Raw genomic sequence first — 23,248 nt, 5'->3', positions numbered from 1 at the left:
CGTGGAAACATACATGCTCATCACACAGACACATCCTGACTAGCACATGCACACTGCACCCCTACACCGACTAACACATCTACACTGCACCCCTACACCGACTACAACATTCACACTGCAACCCCCTATACTAACACATCTACAGTCACCCCCTAGCAAACCACCAGCACACACCAGTGCTAGTCAATGCTGGAATACGGCTGCGGTAGCTAAGAAGGGGATTTGATCTGTTGAACTAATACTTTTTTCCCTTATTCTGCTTCACTGTACCACATCGCTTTCACAAGGTAACGTATCTATAACATACATGTGCAAATATTGTCAAGACTTCATTCAAAGGATAAGTGTTTTGACAATATTACATTATTATTATTATTATTATTATTATTATTATTATTATTATTATTATTATTATTATTTTTAGCTTCGGTTGGCCCCCCGCTGACGGCGCGCTGTGTGGGGAAACCCTAATTATATATGCATGCCATCATTTCCTGGATTCCCTTGCCGCGTTTCTATTGTAAAACTAAAAATGTAAATGATACTCTCGGTCTCCCAAACTAAGTATAATACATACAACTCTACAAGATCTATATCGTTTACAATTGTATACCGCCCCGTATACATTCAAGCAATAACACATTTATTTTAGAAAGGGGCGATAACATACACCCTGATCTGATGAGAGAAAATGTCTGGAGTTAGAACTAGGTTTTGGAACAGGGAGAGCGCTCGACTGAAACAACGCAAAGACCGGCGGCTGCTATAATGCACATTGGACTACGGATATGGAGCGGCAGTGCCCGTTTCTCCTCCGCCCCTTTATGTAAATTTAACCAAGTGCGGGAAATGAGGTCATGTTCCACATGTGAATGAAAGAGGGGAAGAAAAACAGACTGCACTTCCTACCTATCTGAAAAAAAAAAAAAAAATCAGGACACTTGGATCACATATTCACCCCCACTTTTAGCTCATACAAACGGTTCGTAACACTTTCCTTTAAAAAGATTGAAGGTGTGAGCTGCGGCATCGTCTTTATAGGTAAGCACTTCATCTTAAGCTAACTACTTTGATATACATTCAGCCAGTTCGTAATTACCTGCACGTGTTTGCTAATTTAAAAGTGTAATCTATCTATCTATCTATCTATCTATCTATCTATCTATCTATCTATCTATCTATCTGTCTATCTATCTATCAGGTGTAAAAGTTTTTTTAGCGGACATCGGACGTATTTTGTCAGTATACAAATTGTGTTTAAAGTGGATTTCTCCACAAAGCAGTTGACCACACACTTGGAACCCTGCTTTTAAAGCACGCTGCAGTACGTGTTTACTGTACACATCGTGCACTCGGCTCAGTACCAGTGCGGTTATAGTGAAAATCTGGAGCTGGGGTGTGGGGTGAATGCACTCATTTGTTGTTGATGATTTTTCCACTACTCTTTCAAATGTAGTCCCTCTAATATGGTGCATGGAATTATTGATTTTTAATTTCTAGAAAATAGCCATATAGATCAGAGAAGGGAACAAGTATGAGGTTTCTTTCATGAAAAGACAGGGTCCCTCTGTTCGGTTAAGTTATCTCTGAAGAACAGGTTAACATACATTTCTTGAGTTGTATGAATGGCTTCAAATCAATATATTGCCCAACAGGCTATATTGTATTATATTCGTATTGTAATATGTTAGGGGAATCTCGTGGAAGTGTCTTCCCTCACTAGAGACGCCTTCATTTCTTCACCTGGCATAACCAGGAATTGTTTTATTCTTTATAAAAGTTTTTATAGGAATCCATCCATTTATATATTTTATATAAAGTAGGGAGAAGAAAATATACTGATGCACAAAAGAAATGCAACACTCAGGTTGGAGTTAATCAAATATTTTAAACATAGATATCAAACAAAATCACAGAAAATGTGAACAAAAATACAGATCAAAGAATCATTATAAGTTTTCAGTACGAAGCGTGATGCACTGTCAAAATGAAAACATTACAAAGTTAGTATCGGGTATGACCTCCCTGAGCATTTACACAATCCTGGTAGCGTCGACGCATAGAACCGATCAGCCTCTGGATAGACTGCTGTGGGATGCTCCGCCACTCTTCCTGTGCAGCTGCAGCCAGCTGGTGAAGGTTGGCTGGTCTCGGTTGTCTCTTGTGGATGGCACTGGCGCTTTGGTCACCACAGATGTTCTGTTGGACTCGGGTCAGGAGAAAAAGCTGGCCACGGCAAGACCTCGACATTGTTTTCTTGAAGTCATGCAATTGTAATCCTAGCACTGTGTGGTCTTGGATTGTCCTGCTGGAAAATCGACACTTCAGGATTGGCTTGCAGGAACTGTTGCCTCAAGGACTTCGTCAATGCATCGCTGAGCAGTAAGGTTGCCCTCAATCTGCACCAAAGGTGTTCTTGTATTAAAGGAGATTCCACCACCCCACGGGTTGGCTTGAACAACGCAACAGTCAGCAGAATGGTCCTGGGCCTGTCCGCCTCAAGACGTTTTCCTGGTTTCTCTGGACTCTGCAGATTGTTGAAGCAGAACATCTCATTCTCCAGGCAACTTCTCTCACAGACAGGCCGTCTTCAATCATGCCGATAGCAACCAGGCAATCTTCATTACGTTAATCTTACGTTAATTAAAATCATGTCTTTTTGAATGGCTATTTATACAGATTCTTACTCAACTCATTTGGCAATTTTAACTCAACTCAAATACCAAACACTGAGCACCTGGCGTTTTTATGAAATCACATGACTTGAGCTCAGTATTTTGTCATCCCAAGGAACAATACTATTCAAACAATCAACAAACCTATCTGCTCACTATTTAAAGTGTAAATAACATTATGTATGTGCCCAATGAGCTATTGATGTGAAACTTAGACTGTTGCGTTTTCATTGTGCATCAGTATAGTTTGTGAAGATTTGGTGGTGGTGTGTTGCTTGCGCCCTGTTTCATTTAATAACAGTTGTTAAGATTATCCCACACAATGACAATTGAACTGTACAGTTTTCCTGTATAATCGAATGCTCCTCATTGTAGTTCCTCCACACACTTTCAATTATCCTATAATATTGTTTCAGCTCCCATTGGCCCCTTGATCCATATAGCATGGGGCTCTCCTTATTATACATAGCACTGGCAGTTAATACTGCGATGAATCCCAGACTCTCTTTCCATCTTTGCCCTGCACCATCTCCCATAAAATAATGCCCTCTCTGGACAGATGACCATTGGGTTAGACAGGCAGAAGTGCTTCCTGGAGAACGTTGATGTATCGGACAGAAGTTCCTTCACAGACCACCAGCTGTGGCAAACTTTGCAAGCCCCCTGGACCTCAGAACCACTGCGCTAGTCCAGCACACTATAATCCCCAACATTGCAGTTTACTTTGAACATTATGTTCTGGGATATTGAGTTTTTATGGAACCAATAGCAGTCTCCTATAGTACAATTGACACATTTATGAGACTGAAACAATTCCTTGACACAATCTGATTAGTAACATTCCAAAATAAACTAAACAAATACCTGCAGTTGCTAATATTATCTATAAATGTTTAAGAATATAGCATACATTGTTTTACCCATTTCTATTGAATATCCCTATTGTCTCCCTCCTCATTTCGTTGCTCTCCCTCTCTTTGTTCCTCCAGGGAATGACAGCACTGCCCATGGCGGGACCCCGCTTGCCGGGACTGCCCCCCCAGGCTCAGGCTAGCCTGCCCCCCCAGTCGAACCCGGGCTCCTCCCAGCCACCCCAGGGGGTCCTGCGTGAGATCCCCCCCGCCATCCTGTGCAAGATCGGACAGGAGACTGTGCAAGACATCGTCTCCCGAAGCATGGAGATCTTCCACCTCATGCGGGCCACTCAGGTAGAACACAGAGCCAGCCAAGCAACTCCAGTGAACTTCGCCTCATCTGTATTGCCAGCACTTCACAGAGCTCATGTTTCTCTATGTAGTAGAAACACACATATTATGTTAAATGTGTATTGAATTTTCAATGGTATTTTTTTTTTTTGTATACCTGTTAGTGAACTAAAATGGTGCACATCGTTTGCATTCTTTTCAATGCTGCCTGTCCCATCATGAAGGGACTACACTGCAAACATGCAAGCTGCTTCTGGGAGTTTGAGTTTTTGTACATTGAAAAGCAGTATGCAATGTTTAGTTATTTTTTATTTTTGTTCCTGGCTTTTCTATGTGTGTCAGACAACTCCTGCTTGCACCAGATCAGGTGAGCTCAGTTTTAGTGACACTTTTTCAGGCATTAAAACATTATTTCCCTGATAGCAGCCAGGTAATAGCATAATTTGCACAACTGTACTCAGAATCAGAGTTTTGTGCTTCTAATCTTTTCATTAAGTCTTTAGTTTGTACATGCATGTAAAATGTAATTGTGACATACAGTACACACAAGCAATGCTTACTGAATAACCCCCGATTCTGATTCCACTACAGAATGTACATACATTGGTAACTGATCTCATTGCTTCATTTCTGTTAATAACTAGTGGCCTCACTATTGCGTCTAATGATTAAGCTGTAAAATTGTCACTTTTAATTACTGGGATCAATTAATTCTGCTTAAATCCTTGTTGCGTGCTTGCGTCACACAGAGACACACATGCCCTAATGTGGTTTTCTTACAAAGCAGTCTTTTTTTCTCTTGATGGCTGCAATGCCACGCTTGCTTGTGATGCAGCTGCCCAACGGGGTGACGCAGAGCCACGCTGTGTACCAGGACCGCTTCCACAAGCTGCAGGAGCACCTCCGCCAGCTGGCACTGCTCTTCCGCAAACTGCGTCTGCTGTATGAGAAGTGTGCCGAGACCACCGCGGAGCTCGGCGAGACGCCCAGCGAGGTACGCAGCTCACAGCTGGGGGGGGCGCCCCACGCATTGGAAACTCTGTGTGTTTCATAGGACTAGCCAAACATGCATTATGAGTAAAGCTTTCTGTCCTAAGGTTACCTTAGGTAAGGGAGTCCAAGATTAGTGCTAGTTTGGGTCTGTGAAACCAGCCCTGTATGTTTAGTAAGGGATAAACAACGATAAGTGTTGGGTCTGTAAAAATAATTCACTGTTTCGAGTGCCATGGATTATTTTCTTACCAGTTCAACACTTTGAGTTGTTTATGCCACTTCAAACATGTCTTCCCAATTGACACTTGTTTGATTTTAATGACATTCAATTGATTGTTAATTTGGTCATTGGATTTGATTTTGTTCCTTTTTTTAAGTTTAGTTCAAGCAGTTAAAATGTTTGCCTCGCATTGTGGGAATGTTGTCATGAGTTCTTGGGAGTGAGTTTAAAATCCCACTCGCACAGAGACAACATTGACTGTTGTAAGTGAAGATAGTAGTGAGGACTACATTGCTAAACTGTGATGTGTGCATTGTGTAGCAGTGCCATGCTGACAGTGGCTTGTCATGTGTGCATTGTGTAGCAGTGCCATGCTGACAGTGGCTTGTCATGTGTGCATTGTGTAGCAGTGCCATGCTGACAGTGGCTTGTCATGTGTGCATTGTGTAGCAGTGCCATGCTGACAGTGGCTTGTCATGTGTGCATTGTGTAGCAGTGCCATGCTGACAGTGGCTTGTCATGAAGCTGTCACACATTGTGTAGCAGTGCCATGCTGACAGTGGCTTGTCATGAAGCTGTCACACATTGTGTAGCAGTGCCATGCTGACAGTGGCTTGTCATGTGTGCATTGTGTAGCAGTGTCATGTTGACAGTGGCTTGTCATGTGTGCATTGTGTAGCAGTGTCATGTTGACAGTGGCTTGTCATGTGTGCATTGTGTAGCAGTGCCATGCTGACAGTGGCTTGTCATGTGTGCATTGTGTAGCAGTGTCATGTTGACAGTGGCTTGTCATGTGTGCATTGTGTAGCAGTGCCATGCTGACAGTGGCTTGTCATGAAGCTGTCACACATTGTGTAGCAGTGCCATGCTGACAGTGGCTTGTCATGAAGCTGTCACACATTGTGTAGCAGTGCCATGCTGACAGTGGCTTGTCATGTGTGCATTGTGTAGCAGTGTCATGTTGACAGTGGCTTGTCATGTGTGCATTGTGTAGCAGTGTCATGTTGACAGTGGCTTGTCATGTGTGCATTGTGTAGCAGTGTCATGTTGACAGTGGCTTGTCATGTGTGCATTGTGTAGCAGTGCCATGCTGTTGCTGACAGTGGCTTGTCTGGCTTGTCTTTCCCAGCTGATTCCCTATCTAGGAGAGGAGGCTCCTGGATTTCAGGTGGATCCCTGTGGATTGACGGCACAGTGGGAGCGCCAGGAGGTATTCAAGGTAAATTAGCTGCCGTATCGACTCTCTGTTTTTCACAGATTCGTTTGACGCACTTTCCTTTCATTTCCATGCTTTTCTTTCATGTTTTTCTGACTCGGATGAAGGCAGTTTCTCCAGTGCCCCATTTCCATTTTTTTTTTTTTTTTTTTTTTGTAATGGAAATCTTAAAAAAAAAAAAAAAGGATTTCGTAATCGTAATTATTTGTAATCTGGATACATGTCTTCCAGCAGTGATATTTTCTGAAAAACTGGATCAAAACGATCCAGATAAAAGTAATCTTGATCACAAAATACAGGATTCAAAATCCAGATCACTTTTATCCAGAAAAACCGGCCCCAGGAGTCTGAAATATTACTCCTGATATAATTAATCTGAACACTGTTCAAATGTAACCACTTGCTGTTATTTCCCATTACAAATAGTTTTAGCAACAATATGAATATTTTTTTATTTACATTTTTCACCCCGTTGAGACCGGGCATTTCATTTTCAAGGTTATCCCAAAAGGACTACAGACTACAGACTACATTTTATTATTGTGTTCATAATATAAACATATGCTAAAATGACTTGCATCACCAGCTGAAGTACAAAGTTTCAAACAATTGCAGGCTTGTTTAATTTGGAGGCCAGATGTAATTCTAGGGGCATGGTTCACTACGCTAGCCTTATTGACTAACAAAACCTTATAGACCAAGCCCATTTTGCACTAATGTTCTGAGAGTCCTCCTCTGCAGCTGTGTCTCCCTGCTGGGGGTCAGTGGTCATCCATCACCCAGCCTTGGTGGACCTCTGACCGATGTCTTATACTACTTCTATCAGTGCTGTGCCTCGAACTGATCCACAAGAACAGGGAGTAGCACTTGCCCTTATTATCAGTTAGGTGGAAAAAAAATTCTGTTGGGCTTTGAAACTAGCTGTTCAGTGTAAAGACACTCGCACACTTAAAAATGTCATAGAAATATGATGTTAGTTTTGTTTCTGTAGCCACTATCAGCCTACATTTCATTATGACAGCATGGTTGGGATTATTGGCAGTTCAGACGAGCAGGGTTTGGATTAGCGAGAGTCTACTGTACAGTTTATTATAATTATACTAATAACTAACTCTGCAGTGCTTTTTCCAGTATAAGACCTGTGGGTAAGATCCCGAAGCACGAATGCTCACCACACCACAGGTCTATAAGGCTGACTAGAGAGGCTGAATGGCTGCTTATCTCGTAACACTATCTTCCAGAAAGTGAAGCAGAAGAACCAGGAGATGAAGCTGCTGATGGACCAAATGCGCAACCTGCTGTGGGACGTGAACGCCATGCTGACCCTGAGGAAGTGACCCCTCCCTGTCCCTGTGAACGCCATGCTGACCCTGAGGAAGTGACCCCTCCCTGTCCCTGTGAACGCCATGCTGACCCTGAGGAAGTGACCCCTCCCTGTCCCTGTGAACGCCATGCTGACCCTGAGGAAGTGACCCCTCCCTGTCCCTGAGAACGCCATGCTGATCCTGAGGAAGTGACCCCTCCCTGTCCCTGTGAACGCCATGCTGACCCTGAGGAAGTGACCCCTCCCTGTCCCTGTGAACGCCATGCTGACCCTGAGGAAGTGACCCCTCCCTGTCCCTGTGAACGCCATGCTGACCCTGAGGAAGTGACCCCTCCCTGTCCCTGAGAATGCCATGCTGACCCTGAGGAAGTGACCGCTCCCTGTCCCTGAGAACGCCATGGTGACCCTGAGGAAGTGACCCCTCCCTGTCCCTGTGAACGCCATGCTGACCCTGAGGAAGTGACCCCTCCCTCCCCATCCCTGTGAACGCCATGCTGACCCTGAGGAAGTGACCCCTCCCTGTCCCTGTGAACGCCATGCTGACCCTGAGGAAGTGACCCCTCCCTGTCCCTGTGAACGCCATGCTGACCCTGAGGAAGTGACCCCTCCCTCCCTGTGAACGCCATGCTGACCCTGAGGAAGTGACCGCTCCCTGTCCCTGAGAACGCCATGGTGACCCTGAGGAAGTGACCCCTCCCTCCCCATCCCTGTGAACGCCATGCTGACCCTGAGGAAGTGACCCCTCCCTCCCTGTGAACGCCATGCTGACCCTGAGGAAGTGACCCCTCCCTCCCCATCCCTGTGAACGCCATGCTGACCCTGAGGAAGTGACCCCTCCCTCCCTGTGAACGCCATGCTGACCCTGAGGAAGTGACCCCTCCCTCCCCCTGTCTGAAAAGACTTGGATTTGTTCTGCCCATCAGGGACCAGGAAATCCCCTGATCTACTTTAAAATCCCTTTAATCTCAGGAATCATCTCTTTCAGAGACCCGCAGTGCGTCTCCATGCATTGTCTGCTTCCAGTACTGCACTACCATTTACCAGAGTGCTAACCAAGGTCTCAATTTTAGAACCTGCTGTAGGATTAGCCTTATCAGCATGGTCACTTGTCCTCCTTTTGCTTTTTTTTAAATTTAAACGTAGGTCACATTAAACAGAAATCATTAATAAGGTTTTTATATGGAACATCCTTACATACTGAAATTAAATTGAAAGTCTTTCCTTTTGAGTAAAACCTGATATTCCAACAAATGACCTTTCAAACAAAGTAGAGAAACACTCCTGTGTACAATAGAATGGGTGGGATTTATTTCAGAAGTCATTTACACATTGGATTCCTTTGCATGATGTCTGTATGGTTGGCATTTAGAAATGATTTGAATTGAAGATGGTCGTTTTTGTTACAGAATACGTTACGGGCAGTGTTTGTTCCACTATATATTTTTTCTTTTTTGCGAAGGATAAGGGGAGTCAGTGAAAATGTGCAGGAGATTTGTAGATATCTGTGCCAAGCGGTTTGAGATGCTGAATTCAAAACTTGCACTGAATTCAATGAATACATTTAATAATGACAACTGACAGTGCGTGTTTGCATGACAGGTTTTGTAGATGAAAGGGGATCGGAGCGTTCCCTATAAAACCGTCTTGCCAGCTGGCAATTTCTCTCCATGGGTAGTTGTGGTTGTTGAGGGCCCATAGAGAAAGCCATGCACTCCAAGTCACAGGACCTCATCACCCATAGTTCAGTATATGAGGGCCCATCGTTTTGGCCAACAGTAAAAACCTGTTGGCCAAAACGAAGCCATTGTACTGTGCTATTGAGAGTACACACTGCCTATAACCGGGGTGTGTTTATGCATCAATATAGCTGCAATTCTGTTGTCCTCAGACGTAAGAATACACGTGTAAGAAACGTATCTGTTTTGGTATTTATACTGCAATAATAGTTTCCCAAATACAAGCACATTCGCATGTCTGTGAAAATAAGCAATATTGTAAACATTAAAGTTTTTTGCTGCATATTTCTGGTAATATGGTAAGCTAGCATTGTGTATTTGTCCACTAGGAAATGCATCAGAGCCTCTTGTCTGAACTAGTTGGGACCCACAGGGGATCTATCTATTTGTTCTCTTAATTATTACTGCAAAACCTCCAGACGCAATTACAAAAGGACCTCCTTACATTTACATATAGGATGCGGAGTGCTCCACAGTGTCGTGCATCCCAGAGATGGAAGGCCGTTTTGCACACTTTCTGTGATAACAGGGCAGGTTACCAGGGGTTGTCTGGATAAGAGAGGTGGTGTAACGTTTGAAGTTTGGATTTGGTTGGTAGTGTACTCTGGGGCCACTCTCAAAGCTTTAGGGAAAGTCTGTTCCTGTAAACGCCCCTCTGTGAATAAGGGGAATATGAACAGATAGCATCTCCATGAATACCGGCTAGTCCTTTAGGAGTGTCTTGAATGTAAATCTGGAAGAAACATTTTCTTTATTGCATTCTGTTCTGATGATTGATCTGTATTCTCAGGGTGCTGTGTCAAAGATTCTTACATAGATACATTTTGTTACACATATTCCAGTATACTGTCATCTGTTTTTTGTTTTACCAACGTGCAGCAAATGAAAACATTCTTTTGAATAACTGTATTTATCAGCCTCCTTTCCACTGCAAGGAACTGGTGACTTCATGTCTCAGTACTAAGAATTCACCAAAGCGCTGGTAATATAAGCATAATATGCTGACGTTCTTATTTTTGCAATGAAACAGGTTTTAATTCACTGGCAGGTTGGATCTGGTCATCCAAATGGTCAGTTTCCTCCTCGTGATGCTTCAGTCGCTCTCAAATGTGTTTTAAGAAGAAACCGTTTGAACAGCCAATCAATTCCTTGTGTCCCTGAAGGGGTTAAAAGAAGCTTCAATTCAATAACAAACGTTCCGACTATAAATATTTCTCAGTGTCTTGAAAGACTTACAGTTGGCATGTCTGTTAATGAATGTATTAGGTTTCTTTTATTATTTCTAAATTCAGCACGGTTATAGTTACGGATGACAAATTATAAGTAGTATCATAATCCGGGGGTCTATGGAGGGGTTTAAATTAAACTTCTATGTGTGCATATGGTGGGTGTAAAGTAGGTTATAGTGATCCACTTTCTAATGTTCTAAAGCTGTCTAAAGTTATTTTATTAAGCCCACTAGTGATGTATACTCTACAGACAGCCACAACACTGCCCACGGTCTGTATATTGGACTTCAATCCATGGCTCATGCAGCGTAGTGGAGATCAATCACAATACACTGTTTTCACATGCTGACAGACGGCAAATTAGTGCCAGGCTAAAGCTTCTACTCGGACATTATGTTTGAAGTGATGGGTGATGAGGAGTGATGCTATTTGTAAAGTGACTCGAGGTTTGTATTGCATTCTCCTTGCCTTGTTTGTTATTTTCAGGAAAACGTGGAAAAGGGGACTGTGTGTGTTTACGGTTATATTCTTTTTTTACTGAAATGCAAATGAACCTCAGATCTCTTTGGATCGTTATTGTATTCTCTGTGTGCCCCACGCAGGCACTGCTTAAAACAAAACCACGGCTAGCTTTACTGTACTGCCTAGAACTGTTTTCATTGATGTATTTTTCTAACTTTTGTTTGCCGCTGCATGTGGCTAATTAAAAACAAATCTTGTAATATGTTCTTGCAGAATTTCTTTTTTACTTAATTGCATGCTGCTAAATCCACACTGATGTATAATTATCTAAACCTGTACTGCCACCCTTACACTGGTGAACCTGTTAGATCAGTCTACTGTATTTGGATTGTATTTAATTAAGATATTGGGGTTCTGCTACTGCTAGTAACACTGTACCTAATTGACTTGAATAAATAAGTCCAGGATCATTTTACATGTTGGTGTTTTAAGTGCAAGCTTATGCCACCAGATGGCGACCTATCCTAAGGAACAAGGCTGCAGTACCACACTTGGCCCAGTAGAGGCAGCATCGAGCCCCTGAATCCTTAACAGCAGCAGGCCTGTGGAAGAGACTTGTCTGCAGCTTATACTTGGGGGATATAAACAAACATGTAATCGTGTGCAATGGAGAACCCCATTGCATACGATTACAGCACACAGCTGCGTCACAATGGAAAGCACAACTACTAACAGGACATACAAAAGCAACACAGCATTGCCTTTATAAAACATTTTATTGGTCTTAAGTTATTTACTCTTACTGTCATTTTTAAAAGTTGTCTCTGAGGATACATTTTTATTCTCCTAGTTAAAAGAAAAAGCAAACGCCTGCATCTTCACCCCTCCATCGAACGTGCCACAGGAATGGTTGCTTTTCAATGTGCTTCCAAGGACATTAGAAAGTAGGGTCCAGGTGGTCTGCACACAATCCTGATACAGGTCAGTACCACTTGGATCTTGATAAGAGTGAATTCCTTTCCTTACCTACCTAATGATATTAGAAACGGACACCGTCAATAAATAAGTTGTGTCTCCAACATCTTTATATACACTTCCAGAGGTTTGAAAAATGTTCTTTTACACTGAAGAAACCCTAGCAGACCACAGCATTGCCAGCAATCGTACCTTCACAATGGATTTGAAACAAATAATGCACAGCCGTGGTTCTGATGCGTTAGCACGGGTTCCCAAACTTTCTTGGCTCGAGGCCCCACCCCCCCCCATATATCCACAGAAATTGAGTATTCCAAGCAGACCGTGCACTTCAGGCAATCATTCTTTGCAGAGGTAGAAGTTCTGCTGCTTTCATGATGTTCAGAGTCATTTCTGCTTTGTGTAAATTCATTGATTTCCCTTCCTGGGGAACATCGTTTGGTCAAGGCCGTTTGGGAAAGAAATATGTTGTCTGTGCCGCGGCCCCCAGTTTGGGAACCCCTACATAAGCACGCTGTTTGTCTAGCACTGATATGGTACTGAAATGGATTACCAGCAGTGTGAATAGATTGCGAAACCAATTCTGTCGCAGCCACACACATCCTACCATTGCCATCATCTGACAGCACAGTGTTCTCCAGGGGCAGGCATGAGGATTGAAATTCAGGAAGGGTTCTGCTGATCCCAATCGATTTACTTTAGAAAAAAACTCTCTTCAAATACAGCATGACAATGTGAGTGAGGAGCGTGTGCTTCTATATAGGCCACCCACGCTGCCCCCCCCCCCCCCCCCGGAAACACTGCATCTGTCAGCTTCTTAATTAGAGCTGCCTTATTACAATATTAAAACAGAAACAGACATACAAAATCTACCGCAAATATATTTTATTATTTTATCAGATATACTTAGAATATACAGTCACTCAAAAAAGTATTCAATTAACCTCATTCAGACCCTCTTGTTCACTAAACATAGATCATCATCTACCCCATTTAGGCCCTGACGTATACAGTATATAAGATATATTCTTAAATAAAGAGAACCACACAGTCTTCCCCCATCCTTGCTGAACAGGCACCATCAGCAATATAAACCACACACACCTACACTGGTCTGGAACCAGGCAGTACAAACCTTGATACAGTGTAGTGTTCATGCTTGTGTTCTTGTAATGGTCACAAAATGGTTTCAAATAGCTGTCACATGTTCCATGTTTGAATATAAAACTAGCCTAGGCTTTTCTTCAGCAGCAGCTTTACAATGTATAATAATCATCAGTATCTGGAGCATGTCTGTAGGCATGTTCAACCGTCAGATATACTGTGTATGAGTTACATGTATCTAGAGAAATGCTTGCCCAGTTATGATGAAACTTGCTAAGGATATTCTCTAGGGATGTTACTAAGTAATCTGGGTGTATATGGGGGCTATCTGTCGTTCCCACTGTCTATATTTGATGCTCACGTTTTTTTCATTTATTAATGAGGAACGCACTATGCAAGAGGGGTGATGTCACGGTTTTCTGCCGTTTATCCAACTAACGTCAATCAAACGTCTGCGCTGTGAAACCTTTTCCAATCTGCAGCGGGACGCCATTGAAATACCACGCAGCCGACTAGTACTAGTTTGGGATGAGACTTTCTTCTTGTAAGACAAAGGAGAAATCTGGAAATATGGGTCCCTTCCCTACGCAGATCCAGTTACTACTCTCTAGGGAGGGAGGGATGGAGGTAAGGAGGGGAGCCAGACGCGATCCTAACTGTCTCTAGTCCCTACCCTCCCTCCTCCATCCCAAGCCCCCCAGGCCCTGAGCCCCTCAAGGGGGTCCTGCAGCAGTGCTCCTCTGTGCTGGAGGTTGCGTTGTCTCCCCTCCCGCCTCAGGGCCGCTCCAGGTCTTTGTATTTCTTGCGCAGGATGGAGACCTGGTCCTTGAAGAGCACGGGGTCCAGCCGGAGCTGGGAGTGCACCAGCGGCATGTAGCCAAACCAGTGGGCGAAGACGTTCATACAGTCCTGCCGCTGGGAGAAGTGATCGGGGTTCACCCAGTGCAAGCTCTTCATCCCCTGGGAAACAAACACAGAGGGAGACAATTGTTAGGGGCAGCCGCTAAACTGGTCCCTCGCTTTCGTTTACCACTCTTGGCACACGTATGCTAGTAGCCCTGCACTAAAGTCCTGCTTCAAAGGCTTTCTTTATTACTTTGCCTTACCGTTTTATCGTATTTGCAATCTTTACCAGTAGTTCTGAATGCTAAAACAATCCAATTCTGTCAGTTATTCTTTTATATGATCCACCAAGTACACAGACTGGACAGTTAATGGGATTGTATCAACAGAGTGTTGTGATGATACCAGTTCAATTGAGGCATGATTAAGTATTGCTTAAATAAAGCTGCAGGAAAAAAAAAAAAAACTAGAAAAAGATAGCGAGAGGTCAAATTAAAAGGATGCTACTGGTTGCCATGGAGATGGCATTACCAGAATGAGGAAGTGTCACACGGCTGGCTGAGTGGTGATGTCAGAACCAGGAAATGAATACAGAGAGACAGGACAGATGAGGTGAAATGATGAAAGCGCTGTTGCGCGGTTTATTATAAATAAAAGGTTTAAACCAACAGAAGACAGGACACGGCACTTGAGGCCAAATAAAACTGATAAACCAAACAGACTAACACTTAACAAACGGTGCACGGACAGACACACAAACAAACACGGTGAGTTTAAATAAACAAGAATCGTGCTGGTCCTACCAGCATGCAATAGCAATTGATATCTTTTTGTTATCGTTTATTTTACCTCCTTCTCCACACCCGTTCTCCACTCACCGAACACACAACCCCGAGTGAGTAAAACGTGCATCTATATATACTGTTGTGCCGGGATTCAATTACCAATTAATTATTCACTTGAATCCCAGCACGTGAATTAATTATGTGCAACCTCGTGCTCACATATTAATACTTTAAATGCACGTGAAGTGATGTGCCATCCTCGTGCCTAAATACAATTCTTAAATAACTCGTGCTGCACACAGCCATTTATATCCCGTGCAGCCATCTCTATACACCAACATTAACACACCACACAATACAGAAATGCACACAGGGGCGGGGCACATTGCCACAGGAAGTTAAAGAGAACTTCAATAAAGAGGTATCTTTTTAACAGATAATCAGCCATTTCAAAAAGAATAATTGCATCCGGTACTATTTTAATGTGACGGGTCACATATCAGTGATTAGAGGGTAAATATAATACCTTTTTTCACGGTTATCACCGATTTCATGATTTCTGTGAAATGCACCCATTGCCGTGCAATATGTAGCTCCCTGTGAAAATACCCATTTCTGAAAGAACAGTGTAAATATACATATTTTTTATCACCTAAAAATAAAAACAGCATAGAGCTGCATGATTTCTTTAAAATGTCTTCAACGAAAAAGACACCAGCTGCATCGAAGATCGGAAATATTTCTGGTAAAGATCGCTCTGTCCAGTACAATAAGGGGATATTTCACTGTTGTTATTTTTACATGTTTTTATTTTGTCTGACAATTCATTGCTAGTGAAAGTAGAATGTCTTTAAAATGTGGACATAAAAAAACTATTTACAATTTAGCATTTACTGTTTTTAAATATTGAGATACACTGTTGTATAATAATTACACTGCTGTGTAGTAATTCTAGAGAAAATGATAAAACAATTTGATTCTGCTCTAATAAATATTATCTTGAAATACCTATTTTTAGACCACCAGTGAAATAACAATTTTAGACCAGGCCTAATAATCCGGCCCCCCAGCTGGATTAGAGAGCCCGGCCCAGGCTCTGAAGCCTCGGGAAGGGTTACCTGTGTGGACAGCACCTCTTTGTACTGCTTCCTCTGTATCACTTTGATGGGGGGCAGCTGGGTGACGGCTGACACAAGGAAGTTGAACAGGATGTCATCGCAGTTTCCTGTCTGGTCAACGAGGCTCCGCAGTGCGGTGGGGAGGTAGTGAGAGAAGAGGTGGTGATAGTACCTGAGAGAGGAGGAGAGTCAGGGTATGCATCTGGATACAGATAGAGAGAGGTAGACAGACAGATACAGCATCTACATATATATATATATATACTGTATTTATCTATCTGCTCAAAAGAGCCAACTTCCAAGCTTCTAAAATACCTTTGTCTAGGGAAAGTGTGTTTGAAAACAGACAGTGGAGGTACTTACAGACTTTTCATGCCATGGTAACTACACTCACTTATTTCTATTCTACATCTATTAATGTGTTTGTGATGTCATTTACTACATAGTTAACAATGTATGATCTACTATTTCTTTCTATTTAATCCTTCAGACATCATGGTATTAGGTCTACGTATCGATTTTGTTTCCTCTATTCTTCTGCATTACCTAATTGTATTTCTTCTAAAACTTCAAAGTGTAGGACTCTCATGTTATGTAAAACAGTGTTGAACTATTCGTTGATTTACTTTTTTTTACATGTTTGATAGGTGATTCTGTATTCTTTTATATAATGTTGTACCTGTCTCTCCTACGGATTGTACAATGACTGTCGTGGGTCACTTGGGTGGTCTGTATTTTCCAACAGACTAACTTGTGTCAGTGTGTTTCTTGGTCTCCATACCTGTGGTAAAAGGCTGCCCCGGTCAGTATCATGGAGAACTCGTTGGTCCATTTGGAGGTGTAACCCCACATCTGCTTGCTGTTGTCCCAGAAGTGGCTGCGTGGCGGGTACCCCACGATCCGGTCAGGGAAACTGCACCACACCACAAACGCAAAGTTCACCTGCAAGAGGGGAGAGGTGGGGCCAATTAACACTCGAACACACACCAAAACTCTGCTCCAACACATCACTCTCAATTTAGGGGTGCTACGTTATTAAATCATCTTGTATTTATAAATATGTGTGTGTCAGGCCGTGTTCGTATTCAAATGCTGTCTGCTTGATTTTGTGCAAACCAATTCTATTATGACATCCCATGATCCTTTGACAACGTTCTGTTGTCCCCAACCTCTAAAATAATACATTTCTGACTTCATAATCAAAAATAACATGTTTTTAAGAGTAAAGTTTAAACTCACCTCACCTCAATGTGGAAGCAGCATTAAGAGTCTCACCTCAGTGTGGAAGCAGCATTAAGAGTCTCACCTCGCTGGTCAGCAGCACGGTGTCTTCGTCCAGGCTCAGCACTGCGTCCGTCGTGATGTCGCTGTAGGGCAGGAAACGGCTGCTGATCTGGAATGAGAGTAAGCGAGAGGGTGACAGGGTGACACTTCACCTCTCCTCAATATAGCTTCTAGACAAGACACTGCACAAGGGGTTTGGAAATGCATAAATAACATTCCAACTAATCTATGATACAGTGAAGTGCTCGTTTGTGGTGTATCCTCTATGGCTGAGGCTCTTTCACTCCTGTCCCGGGGTGTCAGTCTGCTCACCTTCCTCTTGCCCTCCACGATGCTCAGAGGGACGGGGGTCTCGGGCCATCTGCTCCGAGGAGGGGCCGGCTTCTCACTGTTCCACAGAATGATGATCTGAAACGAGAAGTCAAATCACAAGACCTGAGCAACAAGGGAATGAGAGGAACAAGAGCACGAACAGAGGTAACTGACACCTGCTCAAACCTAAAGAAGCCAAAACAGTAGTACAGTATTTCATGTTAGATTTTGAAATGTCACATTTTTAAATTTTTCGATATGCAAGTCAATATGTTAACATAACATTATTCAGCAGATTTCATTGGACTTTATGAAGCAACATGAGTTAATTTTATAGGGTGATGCTAAACTTTTGGCATCAGTGTAATTCGATAATATATTAATAAACAGATATATTAGGGGGGCGTGGCAGACCCAAGTCAGAGTCTCAGGTAGAAAAAGTTTGAGAAGTGTTGCTGTAGCAGTAGGGTCCCCCTAGTGGAGACAGCCCATCATTACAGCAGATTTCCCTGGGCGACACACACCTACCTGAGAGCAGTACTTTGATTTGGAGACCACCTGCAGGAGCTTCATGATGGGCTGTGACTGGGAGAGGAGAGGAGAGACAGCGTGGATGACAGCTGTGAACTCCTGCCTGGGGCTGAGACCTGCGTGAGGAGAGGGGGGTGAAGGGGGCGCGTTTCTCAAAGCATTTACTCCAATCTTCAGCGCTTTTTACAGAATTTCATTAAACAACCACATAGCAACAAAGAATAAGTAGCTTTTTTCTCCCCAATTTAGAATGACATTTATACAGTCAGAAAGAAGGGAGGGCTTACAGAGTTGAAGGGTCTCAGGATTTGAATGGAAGAGGAAGGCTGTTCAGTCCTGGCACTTAGGATTCTCTGGACAAGCTCAAAGCAAGTACAGGCAGATTTAGAGTAAAATGATAAGAACTCAATATTGGAGAGACAGAACCACCGTGATTGCAAACACTGCAAAGCAGTAAAGGAAATGTAAACTAAAGCAATTAAACAGATGTGTAAAGGGACTTCCTCTTTGATATAATCTAAAAAGAAAACCTTCAGCCTACTTGTGAGATAAAGTCACATTGGGGCTTTTTAAGTTCAAATCCCTGAAATGTGGGCTTGCCTTGACTATGTTCTAACTGCTGCAGGTATAAAATTGCACAGATAAATATACCCCATGGTGTGTGTCTCTGTGCACGGACCCTGCCTCTTACCCTGGTTCAGGTAGTAGAAGGGGAAGTCTGACAGGTGAGAGGAGTACTCAGGAAGCACAAACAGACCCCCGGGCAGCGTGTTCCACATCAGTTTATTACGTGACACCCGGCCGAACACACGGTCCTTTATAATCTGAGAGAATACAGAAACTCTGGGTTACAATCCACTGCACAGCACACCCGGGTGAACACACGGTCCTTTATGATCTGAGAGAATCCAGAAACATTGGGTTAAAATCCACTGCACAGCACACCCGGGTGAACATGCAAAATGATCATGGTAATCATGTATAAGGGATAGCCTGTTCATATACAAGAACATTATTAGAAGGTTTGTGTGAGTTATTTTTATAACCCAAAGTATTAAACGCATCAGGAAATCTGAGCCAAAAAAAAGAGGTCCCAATTTTGGTTATAACAAGTTGAACTAACAACTGAAATCATGCAAAGCACATCAAGGATCATGATTGTGTTTATTAATAAAAAGTGGGAAGATTTGAATTCCTGTTTTGTTTCAGTTCAGTAACTTCGCACCATATAAAAGTATGTTTGCATTCGAATACGTTTCTTAACTTTATCTAAGAAAATAAATTACTGCTGTAATCTTTTAATCATTGGCAACGCATTAAATTATATAAACCCATGCCTGGAGACAAGTGGACTTAACCAAATATATTACAGTTTAAACATGAACTCTATAGCAGCGCTCTTGTGCATGTGTTCCCATCACAAGCTCACTGTAATGGCAGGAGCCTAGCCAGGAGACCTGGGATTCAGTCCATTTGAATTACTACAGTGTAGAGCCTCAGATAGGGACTCCCTGCCTTTCCACTGGCCTTTTCAAGGAAAATCACAATCTGATGCGTTCATTTTAGCGATGACAGACAGACTCTTAAACGGATGACTTGCGTAAGATGTAATATGCACAACTTACAGCCATGTAAGATTGTGTAATAACCTGTATTACTCTCTAATGCACATAACACTGTATTATATGATTATTATCAGAAAAAACTGACTTTACTGCCTTAAAAAGTGACCAAACTAACAGACAGACATAAAGCACTGAGGATAAACACATTAGAGGGAAACCATTCACACATTTTCGCGTGTGGGTTTGAATCAGTATTGATATTTAAGACACAATCATGTCCATCTGAATGAACTAGGGAAACCAGTTAATGACTCTACGTAATCGATTGTAAACACTTATATATAATAGAATCTATTCATGTAATTTAGGCTATATAGTGTGACTATATTTATGTATATTAAAATGATTGAGTGCATAGCTACATAATGGTACTATGTATCTCACTTTACTTTGAATTGATTTATTCTTAATTAATACATTTAAAAGGGGTCTCAACAAGAGAGGGTTCAAGAAGCACAGGATTAGCTGATCAGAGCAATACTATTGTGATGTTATCCCAAAACCAGCAGAGAGCGCTGTGGTGCTTAGCTTGTCCCATTCCGGTATGGATGTGGATACAGTGTTGGAGAAAGTCCTGTATCTATTATAGGTGATGACAGGCTGACAGATGAGGCTTTTAGCCCAGGTTCTTCACAGCTGGTAGCTCGCTATCTGATTTATAGAGGTCCACTCTTATTGTAGATTAATCTACTGTCCAGGAAACTCAGAGCCTTCCCATGATGTATGACATCAACACTGCAGCCTCCTTTGAATGACTTGGAAGGGGGAAACAGTACAGCATTCAGGGCCACGTGTAAGTACATTTGCATGGTTAATTACTCGGTCGGGGTGTAAAACACACCATCTGTGTCGCTGAGACTGTAAGCCCACCTTCAGCTGGTTCTCAGTGACTGATAATGACTGTAGAGAGCTGGTTTCTTTCTTATTTATTTATTTTATTTTACCAAGAAGCCACTTGAGATTAAAAATCAAGAAGACACCAACCTTATAAATGAAATACAATGGCTGCAATGCACAACATGCTGTCGGTTTTATTTACGTATTCATTAAGGCTGTAGAGGTTGAAGCATTTAAAGAGCACAGGTACAAAACGTTGACGCGAAACCGTCCTGTTTTATGAGAGCCTTGTATTGGTGTTCATATTTGTAAGTCTGATCATTTATAAAAACCACTGGAAGTGAACACTGTGTGCGTGGAAATCAATGGAAATGAGTTATAAAATAAAAGTCAAATAAAAAGACGACTATGAAAGAAGTCTACTTTTTTACTGAAAACACACAGAAGGTTTAAATGTTTATCTATAAAATGTACATTTAGAGTCTAGTAGCCCGTTCTTTGGTGCAATGGTGGCCAGGTGGCTTGGCAAAGCCTCCACAAGGGTCAATGAGGTAGGCAGAGGATTACGGGCACAAATGTAACACTCAAGTACATCCCACACATGCTCAACCGGGATTTAGAGATTTTATTGGCCAAGAATGAAGACGTCTTAAGTACGTAATGCCGTCCATAACTATTAATAAATCTGAGGATTAATGTTTTCGACTAGCATATGTCTTCAATGAAAGGAGTTTTGATTCACTTACGTATATCACGGCAAGATTCGAACCCAGTTGTATGAAGGATCTCTGAATGGTCCCTATAGGAGGCATGTGTGTGTGCTGGTTTTGTATTAGACATGAACCTTGCAGAAGTGTGAATGGAACTAGTTACAGCAGCTCACATAGAAAAGAAAAACACTTTGTTTAGTAGCTTTGTGTTCCTTCAGCTTTAACTTCGATGTTCTGTGATAAACTGTTTCATCTTTAGATCAATACAGCTACCATAACGGTTCTTGTACTGGGAATGGGCTCGGTGCAGCAGTCAGTGCCCTACACACCCACCTCCAGCGTGGTCAGGACTATCTTGTCGACGGAGGAGAAGTACGCCTCCCACAGCATCTGTGTGCGCTGCCGGAATGCCAGGATCTTGTCGCTGTTAATGGAACGCACCGTTGAAGGGATCTGCAGGAGAGACAACAGCACTGCAAAGTAACTGCGGGTCGAGGGGAGGGAGCCTGGCCACAGTGAATAATACAACTTGAAATAGGTGAAATAGCCTAGGAAGTGAAGCAGTACCAGACTTCCTGAAAACAAGTCAATCAAACAGAGAACATTCTTGTAGTCCAAGTTATCATGTTATAAAAATGAAAACACATGTTTTCTTTCAAAACCACACTGGCGATACCGACACAGCGAATGGGTCGGTATGATCACTGGGACTATGCTATGTTGGTTAGAGCCCCCTCTGATGGGACTGGCCTGGCTGAGGATGGTCACCTGCAGCAGCAGTCTCTCGTCTCCCTCAATCACAGCCTGCTTCCAGTCAATCACATCAGAGAAGGGCAGCTCCCAGCCGTTACTCAGGAGAACAGGGATACAGGCAGCCTGGGGACACACAGACAGACAGACAGAGAGGTTAGCCTTGTCTCAGTAGTGCATATCTTCATACTGAACTAAGAGACACTAATAAGGCATTACCAAATTATATAAGTGATCCGTAAACCTTAAAAAACAGGAGTTAATTAACCACTGGAGATGCCCCAAAGTGTGTCACTGATCACACGTAGATTTCTGTGCCCAGTCTCCGGTAGTGATCACTTACTCCCAGCATGTTGCCTTGCCATTCAGTCCCATTAGCCACTGCTGATTGCTATCGAGTCGTCTTTGATGTTCATGTGCTGTTGATTAATGTCTCAGTTTGTTTCAGTGTTAGTTTACAAGGCTGGGTGACAGTGAACATCTTGCATACATTCAGTGTTTCTGCTCGACTGCCTCTGTGACTCAGCCCATCTGGAGCAGGTTCCCTTCCAGGTCTCTTCAGAAAAACACAGCCACCTACAATACGTAGCACACACTTGTGCTGGTGTGCGAACCCGTATGGGACAATGCGTGTTCACGAGACGGCAGATCTAGCCGAAGGTGATTTGACTGCTCTCGCCCAGGTTACATATGTCGATACCAGTCAACTACAACAGAAGAGCAGCTCCTGAAGACATCGGAAATATACTGTATATAAAACAGAGGAGTCATTTTAATAAGAGTAACTCAGAATGACTGTAGAAATAATAGAATTTTAAAAACCGGGAAGCTATTTACAATGCCCAGGTGCAAATACCACTATATGTATTTTTAATAAAAAAAAGATAAGAGGACAGTACAAATCATCTTAGAAAAAGTAACATGAAGCGACTTAGCCTTTAATATTGTATGAGCTTCCACGCTGCAAGGCAGACAAGCACCAATCACTCACACCCACAGCCCCCCACCCCTCAAACTGGCACGCCGTTTCAATCGCCTCACAGTCTAGAAATCAGCTCCATCATTAAAAGAGGATGGAAATGTAATTTCCTCTTGGCTCTCATACATAAAGAACACTGGATTGTAACCCTACACTGGCTGTCTTCAGAATATCCTTTATGATTCCCAGTCTGAAGGACTCTGAAACTCCCCATGAGATGAGAGAGTAGAGAGGGGTTTTTTTCTATTCCATTGACTCCTTTTTTACAGGGGTGTTAATGTTGCATTCCATGAAAGGTTTGGCACATTTAAACCTTTAATCTTTAACATATTAGG

General features: G+C 42.6%; 2 protein-coding genes across 3 annotated transcripts in view; one reads left to right on the top strand and one right to left on the bottom strand.

The window, feature by feature from the left end:
- Positions 1-820: 820 nt before the first annotated feature.
- On the top strand, positions 821-11,322 carry LOC117413838 (mediator of RNA polymerase II transcription subunit 30-like). Its single transcript, XM_058999342.1, has 5 exons — positions 821-1,041; positions 3,665-3,883; positions 4,716-4,874; positions 6,223-6,312; positions 7,551-11,322. The coding sequence occupies exons 2-5, from the start codon at positions 3,668-3,670 to the stop codon at positions 7,644-7,646; spliced, it is 561 nt and encodes a 186-aa protein (XP_058855325.1). The 5' UTR covers positions 821-1,041; positions 3,665-3,667; the 3' UTR covers positions 7,647-11,322.
- A 1,583-nt stretch (positions 11,323-12,905) lies between these two features.
- Positions 12,906-23,248, bottom strand: part of LOC117414200 (exostosin-1c-like) — a 101,876-nt gene continuing 91,533 nt past the window's right edge. For both annotated transcript variants that reach the window (XM_058999340.1, XM_058999341.1), the window contains exons 4-12: positions 21,953-22,060; positions 21,518-21,637; positions 18,704-18,836; positions 18,010-18,128; positions 17,482-17,577; positions 17,192-17,278; positions 16,667-16,827; positions 15,886-16,057; positions 12,906-14,099 (exon numbers count right to left, since the gene is read on the bottom strand). In XM_058999340.1, coding sequence (XP_058855323.1) covers positions 13,914-14,099; positions 15,886-16,057; positions 16,667-16,827; positions 17,192-17,278; positions 17,482-17,577; positions 18,010-18,128; positions 18,704-18,836; positions 21,518-21,637; positions 21,953-22,060 — 1,182 coding nt within the window. In that variant the 3' untranslated portion in view covers positions 12,906-13,913. The remainder of the gene's footprint in view (positions 14,100-15,885; positions 16,058-16,666; positions 16,828-17,191; positions 17,279-17,481; positions 17,578-18,009; positions 18,129-18,703; positions 18,837-21,517; positions 21,638-21,952; positions 22,061-23,248) is intronic.

Source organism: Acipenser ruthenus, chromosome 25 (genome assembly GCF_902713425.1).
Source record: "Acipenser ruthenus chromosome 25, fAciRut3.2 maternal haplotype, whole genome shotgun sequence".
In the NCBI taxonomy this organism is placed as follows: domain Eukaryota; kingdom Metazoa; phylum Chordata; class Actinopteri; order Acipenseriformes; family Acipenseridae; genus Acipenser; species Acipenser ruthenus.
Note: the sequence above shows the minus strand (reverse complement) of the source record. Positions and strands in the feature narration are given on the sequence as shown.